At 39.3% G+C, this 21,725-nt stretch overlaps 1 protein-coding gene across 2 annotated transcripts in view; it reads right to left on the bottom strand.

Annotated features, from left to right (window-relative positions):
* USP22 (ubiquitin specific peptidase 22) overlaps nucleotides 1–21,725 on the bottom strand; it is a 90,340-nt gene that overhangs the window by 37,909 nt on the left and 30,706 nt on the right. The window contains exons 2-5 of one of the 2 annotated variants that reach the window (XM_038150778.1): nucleotides 19,837–19,969; nucleotides 10,925–11,038; nucleotides 10,329–10,373; nucleotides 5,541–5,642 (exon numbers count right to left, since the gene is read on the bottom strand). In XM_038150778.1, the coding sequence (XP_038006706.1) occupies nucleotides 5,541–5,642; nucleotides 10,329–10,373; nucleotides 10,925–11,038; nucleotides 19,837–19,969 (394 nt within the window). The remainder of the gene's footprint in view (nucleotides 1–5,540; nucleotides 5,643–10,328; nucleotides 10,374–10,924; nucleotides 11,039–19,836; nucleotides 19,970–21,725) is intronic. The other variant, XM_038150779.1, reaches the window with a different exon arrangement.

Raw genomic sequence — 21,725 nt, 5'->3', positions numbered from 1 at the left:
GCTGATTTCACATACGATTTGTACAGTCTGCAGGGGTTTGAGCTGATGTGAAATGCAAACATCACCGGGACAGCTCATGCATTGAGTGACACCAGCTCCTGATCTTCCTGAAAGAGGGTTTAAAATTCAAACAAATATTGAGATAACAAGATCAGAAGCCCCCTCCCCTCATTCCTCACTGGAGCTGGCCTGGTGGCAACAAGGCATTCTGAGGAAGTGCTGTTCCTCAGTCAGCTCTTCAGATGCTTACTGATTTTTGTATAACAAAAGTTTCTACAACAAAAGTTCGCTCACTCTAAGCAGGAAAATGCTGCAGGGACTTCACTGATAACTCTGATGTTCCTAATCTTACCCAGGAACAATTAAATCACAGATAATCAACTGCTGGGCAGATAAACCACACACAGTGGCATTACTGCAGTGATGCAAATTGCCTTCTGGCACCAGCTTTGGAAAACCAGGTGACAAGTTCCCAGACAGTCAATACACAAAAAGGCAACTGCAGCATCCAGTCTGGAATTTCTCCTCACAAAGCCTTTTGCAGAGGAAAGCTTCTATTTTATATTGATAAAGAGCTGAGTTTAGGAAGTTTAACAAGATTTTCTGAAAGTACAGCTCTACCAACTTCAGAGAGCAAATCGCTACTTGTGTTTTAGAATTCTTAAAATATTCACATTCCTCTAATTTTTCTTGGAATTCCCTGGGAGCTTTAAGAGGAGAGGGCTTTTTAAATTTATTTTTAGGATCAGCTTTATCAATTTTAGACCTAAGAAATTTATTACACAACTGGGTCCAATGGTCAGACATGCTAAGCTCGTGACAAAGTAAAACAGGAACAGAAGGCTCTCCCTATTGATATGAAGTACAATTCTTTTTTATTTTACCAATCCAACCTTTTAAGAAACAATTTTTCATCAAGAGAACCATTTTAATAATGAAGATAATACAAATAAAGCCAAAGAGGAAACATTCACCTGAGTAGTCTTAAAGGTGGTTTTCTTTCCTTCATCATACAGCAATCTAAAGGAATTTAAAAATCAGAGATTTCTATTCAGGATGCACTTTGTGCAGTCATAACTTCAAATACTTCAAAGTATTACTGCTTATAAATCAGTAATTTAAATTTAAAGCCATAGCTAAAAACGTGGTGCTGTACCAAACCATGTTTTCATTCCACTTTTCCACTTGAGCTACCTTAAGTGCCATCCAAGGAGAAAAAGCACACCTGGAGTGCTGCTACATTCACAAAAAACATCCAAGGACTAACGCAGCCTTCAACACTTCCAAGTTAGAGGAGTAAAAATGCTTCTGGTAGCTTGTCTAGAGAACAGAAATATTTTCCAGGTCACCGTTCCTCTTCCCTTGCCACCTTGACACGGGAGCTCTGCAATATTTATTCCACTGATGCTGCTCTTTGCCCACCAGCGCTGCAGCTGCAAAACCCACCTGCTAATCCCAGGCAGTTTTGGTTTTTGCCACCTCTCCATCCCTCCCATCACTCCTGGTGAAGAGGATTTGCTCAGTCTCCTGGAAAGGTTTGTCTCCCCTCTGCCTTTTTGCAACCCTGCAAACGGGAGTCCCGGGTGGCTCCTGCTAATTACCCATGTGCATTGGGAGTCTAATTCTTCCTATTGTTAAAACACCCATCTTTAGCCACAAAGTCACTTCACATGCTAATCAGAGAGCAGCTGATCCCAAGCTAATATTTCATATACTCAGGAGAATGGATCTGCTGGGGGTATTAATGACAGCAGAGCAAGATGAGCTTGGAAAATAGTTCCCAAAAGATATTGTATCACTTCTGGTTCAACCCCCTAACAAATAATTTGCTTGTGAATGTGGAGCTTTGTCCCTTCAGAGGGAGGCCACTTTGCAGACAAGAGGAGACTGAATAAATTAGATTTTTTTTTTCTTTTACAATGTTGGAATCTAATTTAATAGCTGTTAAGTCTTACCTAATTTTTCCATGTAAAAGTTTTTGTGTTTATGGGATTCTTGAAACATCAGTTTCAAGCCAAAATCAAGATGAGCATTTCTACAAATATTGAATAATCCAGGACACTACTCAGTCCTGCTGCTGAGAGCAGCATAAAATAACTTGGGAAATTTCTATGCTCCCCACAATGTGCCATCCCTTCAGTCTGATCTGTGGAAAAAGCTGTGGCAACACAATATAAAAAATCAACATTCAAGTGCTGGAGGTAGAACAAGGTCCGAGAATGTCTTGAGCTGACACAGCTTCCACAGAGCACGTTTATGGTCTGAGTGGACGTGACATTCCTCCTGAATCTCCTGAAATACAGAAGCTCCATCAAAATGTCAAGTCAGGACACCAGAACATGCAATGTCCCACATAAAATCCACACTGCAAGGATTTCTCATCATGGCTTTTTGCCTGTAAGACAACTCCAGGTTTCCACTTGGTTAACAGTGTGTTCCAAGTCACTTTGAAGGTGCTTATGTGCAACATTGGGAACAGCCCTGTACATCCCAAAAGACAGGAATCAGCACAGCTTCCACAGCCTGCTAAAGTGCCCAGTGTGAGTTCTCATTTCAAGAGCAATTTGCTCAATGGCAAAAATAGAGATTCAAGTCAAGTTACCTGCACTATCTTCTTACTAGATGGAAAAAGTATCTATGAGATGGAAACCCCCAGCATTTTAAAGAGAATCAAGGAAAAATTATGGATTTGTTAAGTTTCTTTCCTCATTTTTCTGAGGATGTGAACAAGAAGTTCCTTCTTCAATGAGTTTCAAATTGTCACTCAAGTAGAAAAATCAAAAGCTGTGAGTTTTGCACATTATTTCCTCCAGTGAACTACCAGTTCAAGTCTCCATTGTAAGATATTCATCTCGTGTCTGAGTATTCTTCAGTTTTAATTCATGGTGCTGATCAAAGACGAAAGATCCTGCAGCTGTACAAAAGTTCAAACAGCTCAAAAAGCAGCAGACACATCCAGCTGTTTTGAGAAGCACCATGAGATTGCTACAAATCTGGGATTAAAAAATTCCCTTCATGTACCCAGAACGTTCAGCCACGGAGTAAACATCCACCTAAATGAGTGTCATGCAGGTAATAGAGATGTGACAGGCAACTGCAACAAACACACTGTATCACCTAAATGTGTTTTAGATAGGAATTACATCAAGCTTAATGGGTTTTGTTGTCAGAGCTCAAAATCACATGCAAATAATTCAAATACAAGTTATGTACCTCTTCTCAAGGCCACACCTGCCCAGGTTTCAGTCTGTTGTCCCATGTATTTTAGTTGTAACACTGATACACTTGTCTTACACAAATGCTGAAACAAATGTTGGCACAACCACTATTCCAGGACATGGCAGAGCAGTGAAATGTGCCACTCCCAAGTGATATCTGTGGATCTCTTTGGGTAGGATAGAAAGCCACAAACCTCCCCCTGGCCTTCCTCTTAAAACAGCTTTGAAAAGAGGATTTTATGCATAAAAGGCAGCTGGTTATGTTTTAACAGACTCTTGTGTAAACAGAAGTGCTCAACAGATGTGCAGTGCCTATCAGAGATGGTTATCAGCATCATTTTCATTTCCAGAACCAATAAAACTGGACATCATGACTATTCTCTGAGCCATTTACCTACCTCAGAAGATAAACTGGATTCACTAATATCTGCTATGGGATTGATAAAAACCTGATGTCAAAAGAATTGAGAATTAGAAAAAGAGAGAAACGAGACTGTCCAGCTACTGCAGCATTTCAGCCTGCAAATAGGCTCTTCACTGATCTGAAACTGCAAACAGACAAGTCAAAGTGAGGGGAGGGAAGGCAAGAAGACTCTGAAGCAGATTTATATTTAGCAGCAGGTTAGGTGAAGAGAAAAGGCTCAAGGACAATGGCAGGTCTTTTCTTCTTGAGTTAAACCCCCAATGCATTTTTGTGAAAGAAAGCAAGTCTTCTACTTTTAACTGCAGCCCAAACTGCATTATGGCTCCTGGGTGCTTTGATTTTTTTTTCTTTACTTTCTAAATCTCAGCACACAGGCAGCTCCAGGGCTCAGTAGGAGAACTCTTAAAAGCAGGCCTGCAGAAGTGAGGAGATCAGTCATTCCCTTGTCCCCGTGCTCCCGGAGCTCCCCCGCCCAGGCAGCCGCAGATGAGATTTCACGGAACCAGACACGGCCTTTTGAAACAGCCTGAAAGATTTCAAACCCTCCAAGAGCAAGCAGAGCATTCCTTCTGATTGCAAAGAGAAACGCTGAAATGCGCTTCAATTCTCCACAGAGGTCATGGTAACCTTCAAAATTTTATCAAACCTCTTCTCCCCTCCCCAGCTCTATTATCTTTACTAATTTGTAATGTTTTTTACAAAATATACTGGAGCTTCTCAGAACACAAATCCCAATGTGAACATGATGCAAGCAATCTTTGCTTAGTTAATTTTTCCTAGGCTGTTTAAAGTTTCCAAAGTCCAGATGTTTTTCCAACTGTCTTCCCTGTCCCACCACTGTGAAAACATAGGTTCTTTAGAATTACCATTTTATATACATTTTCAACTTACTCTGTGCTTCTCGGTCCATTTTTTCCAAATAAATATACACACACTTTGGATTAAATGAGTTACTGCATTAGAAACATGACATTAGAAAGCTTTAGAAAGTATGTTCAGTGTATTTGGACAAATTCAAACGTGCTGAAAGCATGACATGTTCCATGAAACAGTGCAGAGCTTTAAAACTGTGGAAAAAAAATCAGTTTCCTACTTGCTATGTCTATGGCTACACCTCCAACCTTGTACAATTAACAATCTTGTACCATTAACCATTATTTCCAAACTTCACCATTAAAATGTTACTGTGCATTTAATAGCATAGGAAAATGCCCAATAATCTTAATTAGAGTTTGTCAGAGAGCTAATTTTAACCCCCTGCTACCCAACCTAAAAACAGCAGGGAAAAACACAGAAGAACTGTTAATTTTTATCACCTTTACCCAAATACTGTCCAGCCAGAGGCAGATGCACACATTTCAGAGAATTCTTTGCTCCAGACCACTGAACTCTTAAGCATTAAAGCTCTGAGATGCATTTCAAACCTGCTATTTGACACCACTGGAGAAATAAAATCACTTTTCAGAGCTCATATGAAATTGAAGAGATCCCATTTAGAGTGTAAAACATGAAGTAGGAATGTGCTGCTTCTGCTAAACCAGATTTGCCAACAGACTGCTTTGGTAAAGGATGCACCAACAACAGGATTTCCCTTCACATCCCTGCACGGGATCTCTGATGAAGGCTGAGCTGAGATCAATCAGTGATTTCTCATTACAAGCACGTTGTCAAAAAAAGGATTGTGTTTTGTAGCTGTTACACAGCTCCATCATCAGCAGTACCTGCAGTGACAGAGCAGATATCCTTCCACAGCGAGGAAAAGGTAGTGTAAAAGAAACTGATTTTGTTATTCTAAAGCTTACAGAAATCAACTACAACCACCAAAGGAAAAACAACACAGAATTTTCAACATACACATCAGTGACAATTTGGCTCCAGAAGGGATTTCTAGAACTCACCTATGGTGCAGTTTGTGGTTATTTTTCTTCGCTTGGGGTTGTGTCGTAGCAATTCTAACTCTCTCTTGGTCGGCTCCCATGTTGAATACTTCTCTCCAATGCCTAAGCAGATGAAAACAAAGTTTCAGGAAGTTCTTTAGTAAAAGGATTCAAAATTCTGTTCAAATCAAAACTTTCAACATGCTGTCCATTAGGTTAGATTCAATTTAAGCACAAGTTAAAGGAAACTGACTGCTTTTTATCCCTTCTCAAAAAATATGGTTTGAAAAGGTATCATCAAATATTTGAACAAAGAAGAACTAACATAAGAAAACAAAGGTACTTCTTTACTTATAAAGAACAGTTAGTTGCCAATAAACTTTCCATTATTGGATTATAATCCTCCTTTCAGTTAAAAAAAAGAAATTCCAGCACAAGAAGAAACTTGCTATTACTCAAAAATACATGTCTTTGTGCTCAGAGGAGGTTAGATGACACAACCAGCACTGATAAACTTGCCAAGTTATTAAATAAATCTAAACTGATCCAACCTAATGGACAGATAATCTTTAGAGAACAGCAGAATTTAGTAATTCAATATACTGAACAGTTACTACACGTATATGCCATTACATAGAATGACCTCTCCTTATGCTAGTAATGGAGGATTAGACAAGTTTTAATTTTTGACATTCACTTTGTTGACATATCTAATGTTATCTAAAAATGAAATTAGTAGTAGGTTTAAACACCACCCTCCCTCCATCAACAAGTCAGAACCCTCCAAATATGAATCTACCCTTTCTCAAGAGCTAAAATCTGTCATTATTCTTTTTGAAGACCAACACTGCATTTCCAGAAGATTCCTTTTGTTGAAAGGAAAGTGCAGTAGGCATGAGTCAGGTCAGTAGTACGGAGACTAGATTTGAAATCAGCACAAACCTGTGCTCAGTGTTAACCTGATACAAGAAAACACAACAGTGAAGACTCACGTGCTGACCAACTCACTACTGCTGCAGCTTTCTATGTAGCACAGAAGTTGCTGTGCAAGGTCAATTATTGTGAGTCACAAAGGCATCTTGGCATTAAAAAGAAAGACTTTTAAGATGGCAAGCAGTCTATTCTAAAACTGAGAATTAAAGTAAATTAAGAGTTATTTTTCACAGAACGCATGGAGCAGAAGCAGCACTTTGCTGCAGAAAATAAATTATAAATCATAAATATGAAAAGGATAGTAGAAAAATATAGCTGGAGGCTTACACATTCTGCATAATATACATTAAATTTTAATAGCTCTTTGATCTTCATTTTCAGAAATAGCTATGCTTGTCAGAAAGTACCCTCCCAAAAATGTTCAATTCATAGTTACTACTGACCCTCCAGGTTCTAGTAACAGAAGGTCTCATTTTTAGATTCTCAAGGACCAGAGCATTCTTATTTACACAAATACACCCATCTCTCACTTTATTTGATTCAACAACAGATTATGCAAGGAACTTAAGGAGCAATACCAGAATCCCTTTCCTTTATCCAAGGTTCAGCATCAAGCTACACACCCAGGAGAACAGAAAAGGCAGGGAATGACTGAGACTGAGGAGATAACACAGCTGCAATGCTCTGGACACACTGCACGTCTGCAGAGCCCCTTTGGGGACGCACAGATGGACACTTCACAGGGATGGAACACTGGCTTCCAACAGGTTTGGCACTGGATGTGTCCAGCAACCCTGGTTATATTTGTAATGCCCCCTTGGGAATTTCTATCAATTCATTGGTAACACCACGTTAGTAGCAGCAATTGCATCGTGCAGCTGTGAATTCCTGTGTTTGGGTTCACTGCAGTTAAAACACGGCCAAACACGGCCAGTCAATGTGGTGAACCCTGATAATAATAAAAAAATACCCCCTTGGATAGGTTTAAATCCTGGTTTAAGTCAAATACAACAAAATTCATACCTGGAAACACATGTGCACTTTAGGCATGCAATAGCTCCACTTATATCAGCAGCACTATTCATATATATTTATATATATCTATATATATAATTATATAGTTAAAATACTGTAGAGGATGGGACTAAAGCATGTCACAAGAGCAACTCTAAGTAAGGTCAAACATGACAGATTGGATTACTTTTAAGGATTCTGGGTGAATGAAATATTTGCTCAATTTAAAAGAAATTAAAGGAAACAAAACACCATGTGCAAATAATGCCACAAACAGAGCAAACCAGACAGAAAACATTCTTGCAGAAGCCTTTCATTAGAAGGAGCACAAGTTAAGTCAGACACAGAAATAAAAAGGTGTTCCATTCCAACTATATAACTTAGCAGGAATGCTGAGGTTATATTACTCTTGAAAATTTGGAATAGGCAGAGCCATTTATTAGGAATGGTTTGATGTTTAAAAATGAAAAACTACAACAAAAATATAACCAAAAGACAAAGAAGAGGTTTAAGAAACAGGTTTAATAACACTCACAAGCATGCCAAAAACTCCAATATAAACTACCTTAAACAAAGATTTGCAAACCATGCACAGGTCACCATTTACAATTAAAGGAAAGTAGTGATAGAGAAGTGAAAATTAGTAATTTTAAAAATGCTGCTATAAAATAGTCAGAGATTCAAGTCAGCACATGAAATCTCCATCTAAGAAATTATTTTATTGGGTGAAATACTCAAATTGGCATTTCTCAGAGAATTCACCAGGGGCGTAGGGATGAGTGAAGAAAAAGGCAGTGAAGGCTCTAGTTTATAGAAGTCACAATTTTTCAATCATTGTTTACTTTGCTAAACTTCAGCAAATTCCAATTTTTCCTCTCCCAAAAATTCAGACGTTAATTAGAACAAAGGGCTCTGTGTATTCTCACCTGCCCTGTTATTAATATTCAATACCAAAAGAAAAAAATCCTGGCCAAGTTGCAACATTCAGAGTTACATCAGATAACCCTGAACTACAGCTGGACTGGGGAACTCAGCACACTGGGAGTTAATCCTACAGGAGTATGAAATGAATCTCATGATATTTGGGGGTTTTTCTTAAAGTTGTTTTTTTTTCTCCAGGCATCATGTTGTTATGTGAGCATCTATTAAAGTATAAACTAACACACTTCAAGCATTGTGGAGAGAAATTTGAACATTTCTGCATTTAGCCTTCAGCTTTTAAGCCAATCAGTTTCTGCAGACTGGATTCACTTCTGAAGCTCTTAAAGTTGGCAACAAGATCTGAGCTAAAGTAACTCTGTGGTAGCCAAGACACTGAGTTTGGGGTTTGTGCTCCTCCTGACATTCAGTTTGGAGCAGGAAGGGATCTTTCAGATGACAAGAAGGAGGGAGCACAGAGATTGGAACAACCAAAAGAGAAGGAAAAAACCAGACATAATTCTCCATTCTTTTCTCCCATGTACATTTCTCACTCCTTAGATAAATTTTTGAGGAAACACGTGGTTTCGTAATAAAAAGCCATAAAAAAGAACCTATGCCATGACTTTAAAGAAAAAAAAACAGTCTACATTGCAGACTCCAGTAATTTGAAGTGTTGTTGTTTATTTATTCCTTGATTTCTGTGTTCACTGGTCACTACAGATTAGTTCTCCAGGGACAGAAGATGGAATGTGCACATTCACACACACGTGCATTTGTGTATATAGATATATATGTATATTTAATGTGCCATTCAATAGTCAGTTAATCAGTACAGAGGCTTCCTGCCTGGCAGTTCCTCTGGATGATTCTTTGACCTTCTCTACACAACTCTGTGGTCCAAGATGACAACAGGAACAATCCTGTAGCTGTAATTCCCTGCAGTATAAGCTACAAGCAGGCTGATGTCCATGGCAGGACAAAGTGGCTGCATTTCAGTCCACAAGGCACAAGTGTATCAATTGATAAGGATAACATAAGAAATTACTCTTTAGATCTGCATCTTTAAAAGTAAGGAGCTAGAGGAGGTTTCCTCTTCCATGGCATAATGAAGATCTGTTATGTGGTTGCAGCTGATTCATTTGGTGCCCCAAACACAGATGGAAGGAGTTTCCAGAATAGGTGCAGAGCTTGAATAAACTATTTTTAAACCTATTCTCATTTTGTCTTGCTTTGAAAACCAGTGCTTTAAGCTAAAAGATTTTAAGGTGTATTTTCTTGTTCTAGGACTCACTATCCTCCTCTCCTCTGACTCCCTTCCCTCAAAGAGGGCACAAGCAGGAAGCAGACTGGGATCTGTAGTAGGAACCAAGTGAAGGCAGCTATCTTTTGAGCCAGCAGAAAAGCTCTCGTTAATACCATGTTAGCTGCTATTTTTAAAATTGGAAATGAGGTTAAGAATGGTTTGAAGTCATATCAACCCCGACTAAGGCTGTCACATTGAAACAGGATGCCATGGATTCCAGAAGAGACATTACTAGACAGAAGTCATCTGTCTTCAAATACAGACTTTCCCACTTTAAGAAAACATACCCCCCACAGGCCACTGGAAATGGACGATGACAAGCTTTAAAAAGTGATGCTTACAAACTATTTAGTTTAGAATAAATTATATTTCCTTACCAAACAATAAAAACAAAATCCAAAACAAAAACAAACAAAAAAAAAGGAGAAAAGGTTTGTTTTGGAGGAATTCTAACAAGGAAAGAGCATATGAAATCAAGTCTGCTGCAATTATTCAATCATTGGAACATATCCAAACAAGAGGAAAACGATTTGCACGATAAAACTGGCATTCTTAACTGTGATTCATGTCTAAAATGGCAGGATAATCAGCAAAGGGACGCTTGTTAGTGAGGTGCGTCGCCAGCCCACGCCTCTTACCTGTCATTGTACACTGGTAGTGAGAAACCACTGTTGGGGTGAAGGCTAAAAAAGAAAAAATTAGGGAAAGCAAACTGAATAAAACAAATGTGTGTACATATATTTGTGTGTAAATATTTCTACATAGATACTGTGCGTGTACCCTGAAAGCACAGGTGTGTAAGTAAGCTGGCATGATCTATTTCAAAAAAAAGTTAAAAAAAATTCACACACAAGGGTGGCATTTCATGTGAGGGGAACAGATTTATTGCCTGTACCACGTAAATAACCCTAAAGGAACAGACTGTTATATTCTCCACCTAGTATAGATCTAACTTTTGATATTATGCAAGTATTTTGCAGGATTAATGTTAGATATTTCTGGTTTTTTTTTTTGCAATTAAAGATAAAATATTTTTGCTACAATTAGGTGTGGTGCACGTGTTAAACCCACAGTCTGACTCCTGGAAAGGAAGAACATCTCTCTCCCATGGCCTGCACTACTCTCTCTAAAGAGCTCTTTCTTCCCCTTAGTGCTTTTTTTTTGCCACTGAACAAATGGGAGGGACAGGTATGATTAAAAACAGAAACAAGAAATTCAGGCAGGAAAACCAAACCTTGTAATTTCCAAGCTTTTCGTTGTTCTTCTTTGGCAATTTGTTCCATGTCTTTGTCGTATATGTAATCTTGACACATAAAGCAGTATATACCCCCATACAAAAGGTCTATGGCTGCAAAACAGAAGGGAAGTTGGGGAGGAGGAAAAAAAAAAGATGTGAGTTCATAAACCAGAAGGCATTTTAAAGCAGGCTTCCAAGTCAGGCACTCCTCCTTCCAAGCAGTCCACAAAAGAAGAAAAATCTGTACCTTAGAATCTGGAAGGGAAAAAGAAAAAAAAAAAAAAAGAGAGAAAAACCCAGACATTTTTCCAGTTTCAGTGTGAGTTATTCAGTTGCTTGTGGCACAGCAAGAAAATTGTGCAGGACAACAAAGCATCGGCTGCCTTCAGGCTGTTTGAAACCCACAATTTACCTTTCAAACACCTGAGCTACCAAGAGGCATCAGGACAGTGAGTGACCACAACACACGCAGAACCAGCCCTGTAAGAGCTGATGTATGAGTTTGAACTGTCTTTTCCTAAGGCTTCAGCCATTTCTCTTCAAGGCCATTAAAATAATTAGGAAGCACCTAGTTAAAACACAGATGAAGGCTCAAACAAAAGACAGCACAGCAAATTCAAAGCTATTTCTCCAGGGGAAAGGTTTTCCAGGGTAGTTTATGCCACAGGTTACTTCTGTCTCAATTTTTCATTTCACACACCCTCTCAGAATAAACAAATGAACACTGACCAATGTTAAAAATATTTGTCTTGCTCAACTTTAAACAAAAGAAAGCCAAGAAACAAAATAAATACCTAACTGAGAAATAACATTTTACTCCAACATGTACCAAGGAAAAAGTGCAAAGTACTCATAGTAAACTGCTGATTTTCAGTATATAGATATCAAAAAAGCCACAATCACAGGAAAGTTAAAAATCTGTGGGCACTAACAAATCTTACTAAAACACAATCTGCACCAGCAAATAGCTAATAAATACATCACCTTTCTCCCTCAAGTGTAGAGCTTTCATTTATTTTGTTTTTTGATTCCTTTTATTTCCAGATAATAGCATTATTAGAATAGTCTTACTGCAATGGAAACGTGTTTTAAACACAGGAAACCATTACCCCATTAGGCAGCCTGCAAGAAACAGCACGGAATTACTCTGAAGTGCTCAATAAGCCAAACCACATGCCATGCAGCAGGAATTCTGCCATGGATCTCAGCAGGCAAACCCAGGTGAAGCCTCTGTGCTGCCCTGCTAGTGGGGCAGTGCTTGTGGTGAGGGTTTTTGGTGAAGTTCCTTTCTAACCCCATCTCCTCCATCCTTCACAGCCTCTACCCCTCACAACCTGCTGTCCCTCTCCTTTGGTCTGTTGCAAGATGGTTTTTTTTCTTCTTCCTCTCTTTTAAAATTACCTTTTCAATGATTATGTCAACTATTTGTTACTTCTCCTGTTACTCAATAAACCCAATTACTTTAAACTGTTTTCATCACGCTGATGTGCTCCATTCTTCTGTTTTGCCTCTTTGGACCACTCCATTTATGAAGAGGATAAGGACTGTGTTACCTCACATAAAGTCACAAACTCAGGATTTTCCTTACCTTGTGTAATGTCCCTACACCAGAATATCTCACCCTGATGCCCAGAGGACTGAACAAACTCCTTTAGCAGAATATCCCAAAAGGAGACAAGACTCTGAGCTGTGGTGGAGGATCAGTAATGAATGCAACTGCAGGGGTTGTATATCACAACTTAGAGAGTATTAGAGTTCTACAATATTTACTCCATTACTTACTGCATTACCACTTCTGCACAGTTTTCTACAAAAAAAAGCTGTTGAAAATCCAAAATAGTGGTCTTAAAACACAAACCCAAATACTGTTATATTGTTCTCCACATACTTTTAAAACATCCCACCAACAGGCCCCCAAATAACAGAAGAGAGCTGGCAGAATATTGAATAAGAAGGACTCTGTGAGCACTAATAGTTACAATTTACCATCAGAATGTGCAGGCATACCTATGTTCAGAGGATTCCTTACTTCTCCTTTCTTCCTGGATTTACATGCCTGAGCAATGAAATAGAGATGTCAAGATCTAAACCAACAAGAGAGCAGAAGGAATTTCTGGTGTAAAGGATCAGAAAGTTTCACAGGAACACTGCTGGAGTTTAAGCTGGAATTGTCCAGCACCTGATGAAGGACTCTCGAGGAAATATCCTCTCTCCACCACACTTTTAGGAACAATGCAGCTGTACATTTGCCAACACTTCAATGTCTTTTTAATGACTGCAGGGGGTTGTGGACAAATTGTCTCAAGCACCAGTGACAAGGCAGCCACACAGCACGGAGGAAGGGCAGGAGTCTCTCATGGAACCCGAACAGCCTGCTCAGGAAAAGAGTCCACTAGGAAAGTTTGGGAGTTAATTGGTTCAGGTTAAATGTAATTTGATTTTTTTTCCCTTGAAATACACCTAAACTTTCTCATGCTGGTTGTCTTGAGGTGAAGAAGAACAGAAGAACCACTGAAGGGACTGTTGTACTGGCAGAAACTCTACCCAAGCAAGCAATTCCTTTGCACTGACTGAAGGCACACCACACCCAAAGGACAAAGTCCACACAAAACTTTCTCCCTCAAAGGACTGGAGGGAAACAAATTTCACCTCGTTGTTAGGCTAAACCTTTTTTGTTTAAAGCTGAAGGGCCATGAAGGTCTATCCCAAACTGAAACACCTGGCCAGAAAATTCCATAAAAAGCCACGACAGTAAAGCATGAGAATGCACATGTAGCAAACTTCACCACTGGTATGTGTGTTGGTATTTTGGATCACAAAACTGACAAAGAGGCCTCAAGTTCATAAAAAGTTTGGGAACTACCAAGCTAGGAATAATGCCCAGGTGTTTTGGATTAAGCCACTGCCCAGTCTGCCAGGATGCCCCACATTCCTCACAATGAACATCTCCTTCAGGGAGCTCCTGTGGAATGGCTGCTGCTCCCAACTTCCAGGATCTGCTTTTCCTAAAACTACTCCAACCCTTCTCTCAGGAAGGCACAGAGGGATGAAATCAGTGAACTGCAGTTTTAGCTTAATGCACACACAGAATTTATTACCCTTGGAAAATAAAATATACAGCAAGTAGAAATCTACCTTTTTTTTGTCACAAGGAAGAACCAAAAGCAATTTTAAATAATCACAATGTTGTTTTATTAAATTTGATCAACCTAGATTCCTGGTTTAGGAATTCAAAATACCTACTTGGTGATTACAGGCAAAGCAATTTAAGAATGAAAAGACCTCTTGGAATGTAACATTTTTCTCTGCTTTTATACCTTCTGTCCTGACAACAAGCTTCCCTTCCTTTAAAGTCTGATCTCCTCGGACTCCTTTACATACAAAATTATAAGCAGCTGCAACCCAAGAGAGGAATGAAAATATATTTTATTTTTCATTTAAAAATAAAACTACCAGCCTGGAGAAACAAGGAGGCAGCACAGAAGATCATGCAGGAACAACAACAACTTTATCTATGGTGCAAGGAACACTAAGTTTTAAAAAACAACAGCTCTGGGGTGAAAGTTTAAATCTGGCAGAAAAAGCCTTCAAACTGCATCTGGGAGCCAAGTAAAGTGTTTTAGTTAAGCCCAAGTGCTTTATTTTTCCAACTATATCCACTGATGTCCTTGTGAAAATGTTAGAGACCAGAGAGGATGGGAATACAACAAAAGCAGGGAAGTGTGCCACATGCAGAATGTGAGTATCTCATCCAGGTAAAAAACCTTGGATGTTCAGTTTTTGAAAAATCCAGGTGAAAAGAACTGACTTTGCTCAGCTGGGAATGGGATATTTCACTGTAATATTTGATACCATTCATCAGATAGGAGATATTTGTGAATCATGCTGTGGTATCATCTCCATTGGATCACTGGGGGCACTCAAGTAGAAAAAAAAATCCAGCAGCAACTCAGAATTCAGGTCAGTTTTCACCTGTACTGAAATTAATTCCATTGTGAATTTCTCTGACTCAGTCTTGGCATATTATCAACCTCAAATCAACACACTCTGTGTTCTATGCAAGAAACCTGCATTTTCTTCAACTTCTTTAACAAAGGAGGCTAAATTTGCAATTCTTTCAGACCATTTTAAGCCACCATCTGAAGCTAATTCGTGCTCCCCGATTTCTCACCTTGAGTGTTAATCATTAAACCCATTCCAGGTAATTGGCTCAGGTTCCCAAGAAGTGATTTGTTAAACTTCAGCCAGTCCTCCACTGGATCTTGTCTCTGATCTATCAGCACAAAGCAGGCATCTGATTGCCTTCCTCTCGATTTCCTGGCACCTGGAATCTGCACCACAGGTCAGAATTCCTCAACTGGTAAGAAGGGAGGAAAAGAGGTGGAAAAGGGACTACTCCTTCATAATCTAAATTATGATCCAGCCATTGAGAACTCCAGGTATTTACTGTCAGGGAAAAAAAAAAAAAAAAACCAAACAAAAACAAACCCAAAACTTCCTTCTGTTGCCAAAATCTTTTAATCCACATGAAAAACTATAGTCACAGTCAAGCATTATCCTTCCCTCTCACATTCAGTATCTTCTCCTAATACTCAAGGTAGAACTATTCCATTAGTGCTGCTTTTTCTTCTTTTTTCAAACCAGGAGCCAACAGGTGAGAAGTGTTTTTGTGGCTCTGAAGTCTCCCAGATGCCTATTGGCCCCATATGGATCTAGAATTTTAATGTTTAAATTCATTTTGCCTGCAATCCAAACATGGCAAGCACCCAATACTATCCTGCAAACCACTTAACACCAGAAGCCAAATGGGCAGCCCTGTGCTGTACACTCTGTGATGGTTTAGAATATCATCCTACAACTCCATATGAATCCAAGCCAGGAAAGATAAGATGAAGGAAAAATGTCCTGGTGTCCCTATGGAATCTAGATGGAAAATGTGCTTTTAACTGTGAATTTAGAGGAACCACAGTGTGTCAAGCCAGTTTATGTTAAGTTGTTATGAGTGGAATATTAATTCCAGCTCCTTGACCCCGTTCAGAAATGCATGGATTGTAAGCCCTATAGCAGTGGGTTTTTATGCAGCTAAAAGAGTGTGTGTATTAAAAAAACAACAACAAAAATATTCACTCAGAAAGAATACTGAAACTTCATTTGGTGTCTGCCCAGGAATTTTCAGTCCCAATCAGGAAACGGATAAATTAATCACTGCTGCAGTCCTGAGATGAACTTTACAGTACCAACCTCTCTTCTCTTTTAGAGCTACTGCTCACAAACATCTTCCTGCTTCTGCTACTCTGGGACTAAGCTACTGTCTATTGTCCTTCATTGAGCAGCTGTAGAAAAGATAAGGAAGAGACCATCAGTTTTTACAATCCACCAGCAGATTCCCCAGGGGCTGAACCTGATTTGGAAGGATTATTTAGGAAGATGACAGAGTATGTTGATGGCACATATTCATTCAGGATAATCAAAATAGCTCCAGAAGGATTTCACGTTACTCAGTAAATGGGCAATAGCACCAGCAGTGAAAAACTCCACCCACTAAAGAGGCAGACCAGTAACACCCACCAGAAAAGAAGTTTTGGAGTCCCTGAATTTAACTCCCAAGTAACAATATCAGCTCTGTGTTGAACAGCAGATTAAGAAGCACAAAATAGAAGTCATGGAAGTATTAACTAAGAATGCGAGTCATTAGTACAACAAACTGTCTTAATCCAAAGGGCTGGCACCAGAAATGGACACAATAGAACTGGAAAAGTGAAGTATGATGATGATATTGAGAATCATACAAGAGTTTCAATAAGAAAAGGTAAAAATTGTTCAGGATCCTACAGGTGGGGAAAAGGAAACATCTGACAGGATCAAAAACACGAAAAATCCCAGAGGAGCTCAGTAAGGACTTTGCTCTCACCATTGCACAACTCCTCACAAAAGACACACAGAGCCCAGTGGGAGTATCAGACTGTCCTGGAGGCTGACTGAGAGGCACTGAGCAATGCAGAGATGAAAAAACCAGCTCCTATAGCTGGATCTTACCTCACCTACCCATCACCCACACCCACAACTCAAGGAATACATTCAATTAAGTCCAGCATTATTCACATACATTGAAGAGGGAGGCAGATTCAAGAGCACAGGTATCAATGTAAAGTCAGATTGTGAGTGCCTAATTCAAATGGCTCAGGCAGGCAGAGATAGCAAGGGATGTATTTAAAACCATTCTGGAATATGATGCTGGAGCCTCCTGAAAGACGGCAGAGAGCTGCAAACACATCCCTGCCATGCCCAGACAGCTGTTACAGCTGAAATCCATGGTATTTCTTACAACTGTGATTAAGTGTGCAGCTCCTGCCTGTCTCCATGGAGACTGATGTTGGCTCAGCAAAAAGTCACCAAGTGCTTTAAAATGATTCCTCCTCGTTTTGAAATTTCAAAGCACTTAACTTGTTTTTGCCTATCAGATGTTATTTTCCCAACTAAAACTGCAGCAGGAAAAGCAACCAAAAGCACTAGTAAAACTACAAAAATATTTTTAAAGCCCATTTCACATGCAGCTGGAAATTAAACACCAAAATATACATTAAGAAAACAGAGAGAAAGGAATCTCCAAAACTAGAAATCAAGCAGTCACTTGAACAATCTCCACATTATGTGTTTTTGTGCACCAAGTAATTTATATTTAGCTGCAGAAGAATCCTTTTTGGGATGATTCAGTAAAGTATTTTGTGCTTTGGCTTAATTAACTCTTGCCCTTTTTATCTAAAGGCTATTCCTTTTGGGACAGTACCTATTCTGACACAGCCTTAATTGTCAAATGCCAGGACAATAACCACAACAGTCCCTAAGCAGGAGCATTTTTAAGAATCTCCCTCCTCCACCATCCAGTTTTGGTTTTCCTTCAAGGAAACACAAGCTAATTCACTAAAGCAGCAAATTCTGTCTTGCAGAAAAAATAACTTGAATTTAAGCTTCCCAAGTACATAAACAGCAGCTGAGAATGTGTGCAATTATAAAGCTTTTTTAAAAGGTTCTCCATAAATATGGTGAGTTCAGTGGTAAAAATATTACAGTGTTTACAAAGTGTCCACAGATAAACAGGTAAATACTGCTGACAGTCTCAATTTAGCACAGTATTTTTTAAACCTTAAATGTGGCCATAAACTTGTATTAGCACAAAAGGTTGTTTTATATATGTATATATATACACACACACCCACACACCCCTTTTACCAGAAAATCTTCAAGTTTACCTCAATTAATTTGCACTTCCACATTGGTAAAGATTCCAAAAAAATTCAGCTAATGAATTGACTTTAAAAGCTCTTTGAGATCACACTCTGCAAAAAGCAATTCAAAGATCTCACACAGGGTTGGGTGGATATTTTCAGTTTTCAAAGAATGGCTGAGGTTGCTAGGGACCTCTGAGGTCACCCTGTCCAGCCCCTGCTCCAGCAGGGCCATCCAGCACATGCAGGCTGCCCAGGCCCATGTCCAGAGAGATTCTGAATATATTTGGGGATAGACCCTCCACAACCTCTCAGGGCAGCTTGTTCCAGGCCTTGGTCACCCTCACAGCCGTGTGATAATCAGACACAGCTTCCTGTACTTCACTTTGTCCCCCTTCCCTCCTGGACACCACTGGCAAGAGCCCAGGACACTTTTTAACCCCTCTTTCAGGTATTTGTACCCATTCAGGAGGTTCCCCTGAGCCTCTCCTGTGAGCTGAGCAGTCCCAGAGCTCCCAGCCACACCGGGATGGAATTTGCAGTACTATTTTCCAGTATTCTGTTTTTTTTCAAGACATTTACAAACTTTAACTATACCACTACTGAGCCTCATCCTTTTCTTTCTTGACACATATGGAGGAAGAAACTATAACGATCTGCTGGTTTAAATAATCTTTTCCATAAATAGTAAACTTACACACTCGTTTCTTAAGCACAGGAGTACACAGCTCTGTTGGCCTTCTGGAGCTTCTCTGTCTTCATGGAAAATAAAGACAGCTTGTTCCATAAGCACTTTAGGATAAATTAAATTAGGAATGGTGGCCATGCTGGTCAAGAGGAAATTTATGCCATGAAATAATGCTTTTTTTTTTTCCTGTTGCTTACATCACTCCACCAAGAAATGTCTTTTAATTTGGAGAAGAATTAGATCCATCCATTTTAAAACAGAATTTTAATACAGATCAGGATTTTGCATCATACCTCAACAATGTTCTGAACTGTAAGCAATAGGTAATTTGAAACAAAACCAAAGGCTTTTGGTTATGAACATGAAATAGCACCAAAGCAGACAGAACTGAAGAACTTGTTGGCCTTGAAATCAGCATTTTATGAGACTGTTGAGGGAAAGGTACTCCATATAAATTAAACTGCTTTGTTACTACTTAGGTTACTGACCCCAATAGAAACAAGAAGCCAACACAGAAAAATGAAGAACTCCCCCTGCCTCCAAACTTCAGCAGTTTAAAGAATTCTGATTGCTACTTGATTAGCCTTCTTTGTGATAGGAATGATGGGCGTTTCCCTCAGCAATAAAAGAAGTGAACATGACCTCCTGAAAAATAAAGTTTACTGAAATAAATGTTCTACTTCCAGGCATCAAACCCACCATTTTTAACACTTAGGAAAAAACCCCAAATCTCTGCCTCCTCACATTTTTATATATGACATTAATTCATAAATACCAAGATACTAAGGAAATTTTAAGCTGTGAAGATAAACTTAACAGTGATGCAATGGAAGTTTAAGCACCAAGCTTAGAATAATACCATTAAACTAAGCCAAACCCCAAATAAAATTATCTCTCTGCCTAATGAAGTAACTACAAGAAAATAACACTTTGCTGGCCTGGAATGGAGAGGGATAACACGGAGGATGAGGAGCACCACTGGGATGAGAACTCACCTAAATTGTGTCGCTTTGTCTTCGCGTGCTCGTGAATATGTTTCTTTGTAAAACAGCCAAAGAAGACACAGTAGAGGCAAGAGTGGAGTCTGTTCAGGTGGGCACCACACATATGACAAATGCACGACTTTGCCTGAAACAGCAAAACAGACACAGATGGTGAGTGGCAGAAGCATCCCCCAGCCCAGGTAACCCTTCCCTTCCACTCTGCAATGGTGCACAACAGCAGGGAAACTGTTCTGTCCCCGTGTGCAAAACCAGCAGCTGGACAAAACACAGAAAACTCCTCCATTTGTCCAAGGGATTTCCAAGTCCTATCAGGGAGCAGGTCTCAGGATTCAGATGAACACCAGAACCCAGGGAAAGGAGCTGCCCAGCAGGGAGGTTCAGTGGTGAACAGGCAGGAGTTGGGGTGGTGGGACCACAGCAAGAACTCTGCTTTTTCTCACAGCACCAACCTCCTTGATGCTCTCAAAAGCTGTAATCTAACTTGAACATTAAAATGCACGTGGGTATTTGATATTTCATTGCTCTGCTGGGAGATTCTGCCAGATTCCCTCATTAGATTTTTCTACATGAGTCCAAAGAACAGTGGCATAGTATCAAATCCATACCAGCCAGAGTCACAGAAGTTGCCTTTGCCATTCTGAGACTGCCTTTGGACAGGAGCTGAAAGCCATGGGCTGAACTATTCCCCAAAACTACCCAGACTGGGCAGGTCTGAGGAAAGCTGCCTTGATTCATTGGAAATTAATAGGCACACACCCTTGATATGACAGTCTGTGACAGCAATATATTTTAACAAGTGAGTCTTAAGGACTAAAAAAAGTCACTGGAAGGTTAAATAGACTTTTTAACTCTTAATCATATTTGAAGCACTCTAAGCCAACAGCATCCAAACTCATCCCTTAGCATTAAACTGAAGTACTTCAATATTTTTTTTAATTACTCTGCTTAATAAGAGACTTAAGAGAGTTTTGAGTGTAAGTCTTTTGCTCAACCACATTGAAAGTAATTTAGGTTCAATACCATCTGACTGGAAGTTACAGTCAGGAGAAATTCCTTGCAGTAAATTCACTTTTCATCTCAGAACTGCAGATTCAGACTTATGTCTGAGGGCAACTGAACTTCTGTAACAGCTCAGAGCTACAAAGAACATTTAGAGGTATGTCTGATTTTACAGCCTAATCTGAAAATACTGTTTCTTTGCTTGTCAATATAGAAGGACCCTTTTCTCTTCATACTAAAAAAAAAAAATAAGAATTGGGATTACTAAAATCCTAAGATATCATCTAACCCAGGCAGTGCATTTCATCAAAAACAACCCACAAAATTCTTCAGTAATATTTGCCCAGTCTGCCACAACTTAAAATTACTGCTGAATAAATGATGCACAATCTTGTTCTCTAGTCTGGCATTTTTCTCTCAGAATACTTTTGGCTTTTTAAAAAAATCATCAAAGCAGCTTGCAATATGTTGCACCATGTAATTTATTTTCAAGCTCCTACAAATTAAGACTTAAATTCTGAATCTCACATGTTGTGCATTCAAAGTTATCATAAGTTGTTAGGGGAAAATGTTGAATCGAACTCCACACACACCTACAGAAAGAAATATTTTAAAGTTGGGCCAAAAAAAAAATTCACCACCACCAGCACAATTTCCATCTTTAGAAAAATGCTGCAGAACTGTCAAACTGTTGCCTAACGGCCGCTCGTTGGCTGCAAAAGCTAAACAGGATCAGCCTATCTGTTAAGATTGCTGCTATGACAACAACTCCAGCAACCAGCTATTTTACTGAGCCAGCTAAAAATAAATCTTTTAGCATGAAATGTATTGTAAACACATGACATAACAAGCATGTAAAAGCTGGTCATTTTAGGCTAAAA

The sequence above is a fragment of the Motacilla alba genome, chromosome 14 (assembly GCF_015832195.1).
Source record: "Motacilla alba alba isolate MOTALB_02 chromosome 14, Motacilla_alba_V1.0_pri, whole genome shotgun sequence".
Lineage (NCBI taxonomy): Eukaryota > Metazoa > Chordata > Aves > Passeriformes > Motacillidae > Motacilla > Motacilla alba.
The sequence above is the reverse complement of the archived record's forward strand: the minus strand, read 5'-3'. Positions and strand labels throughout refer to the sequence as shown.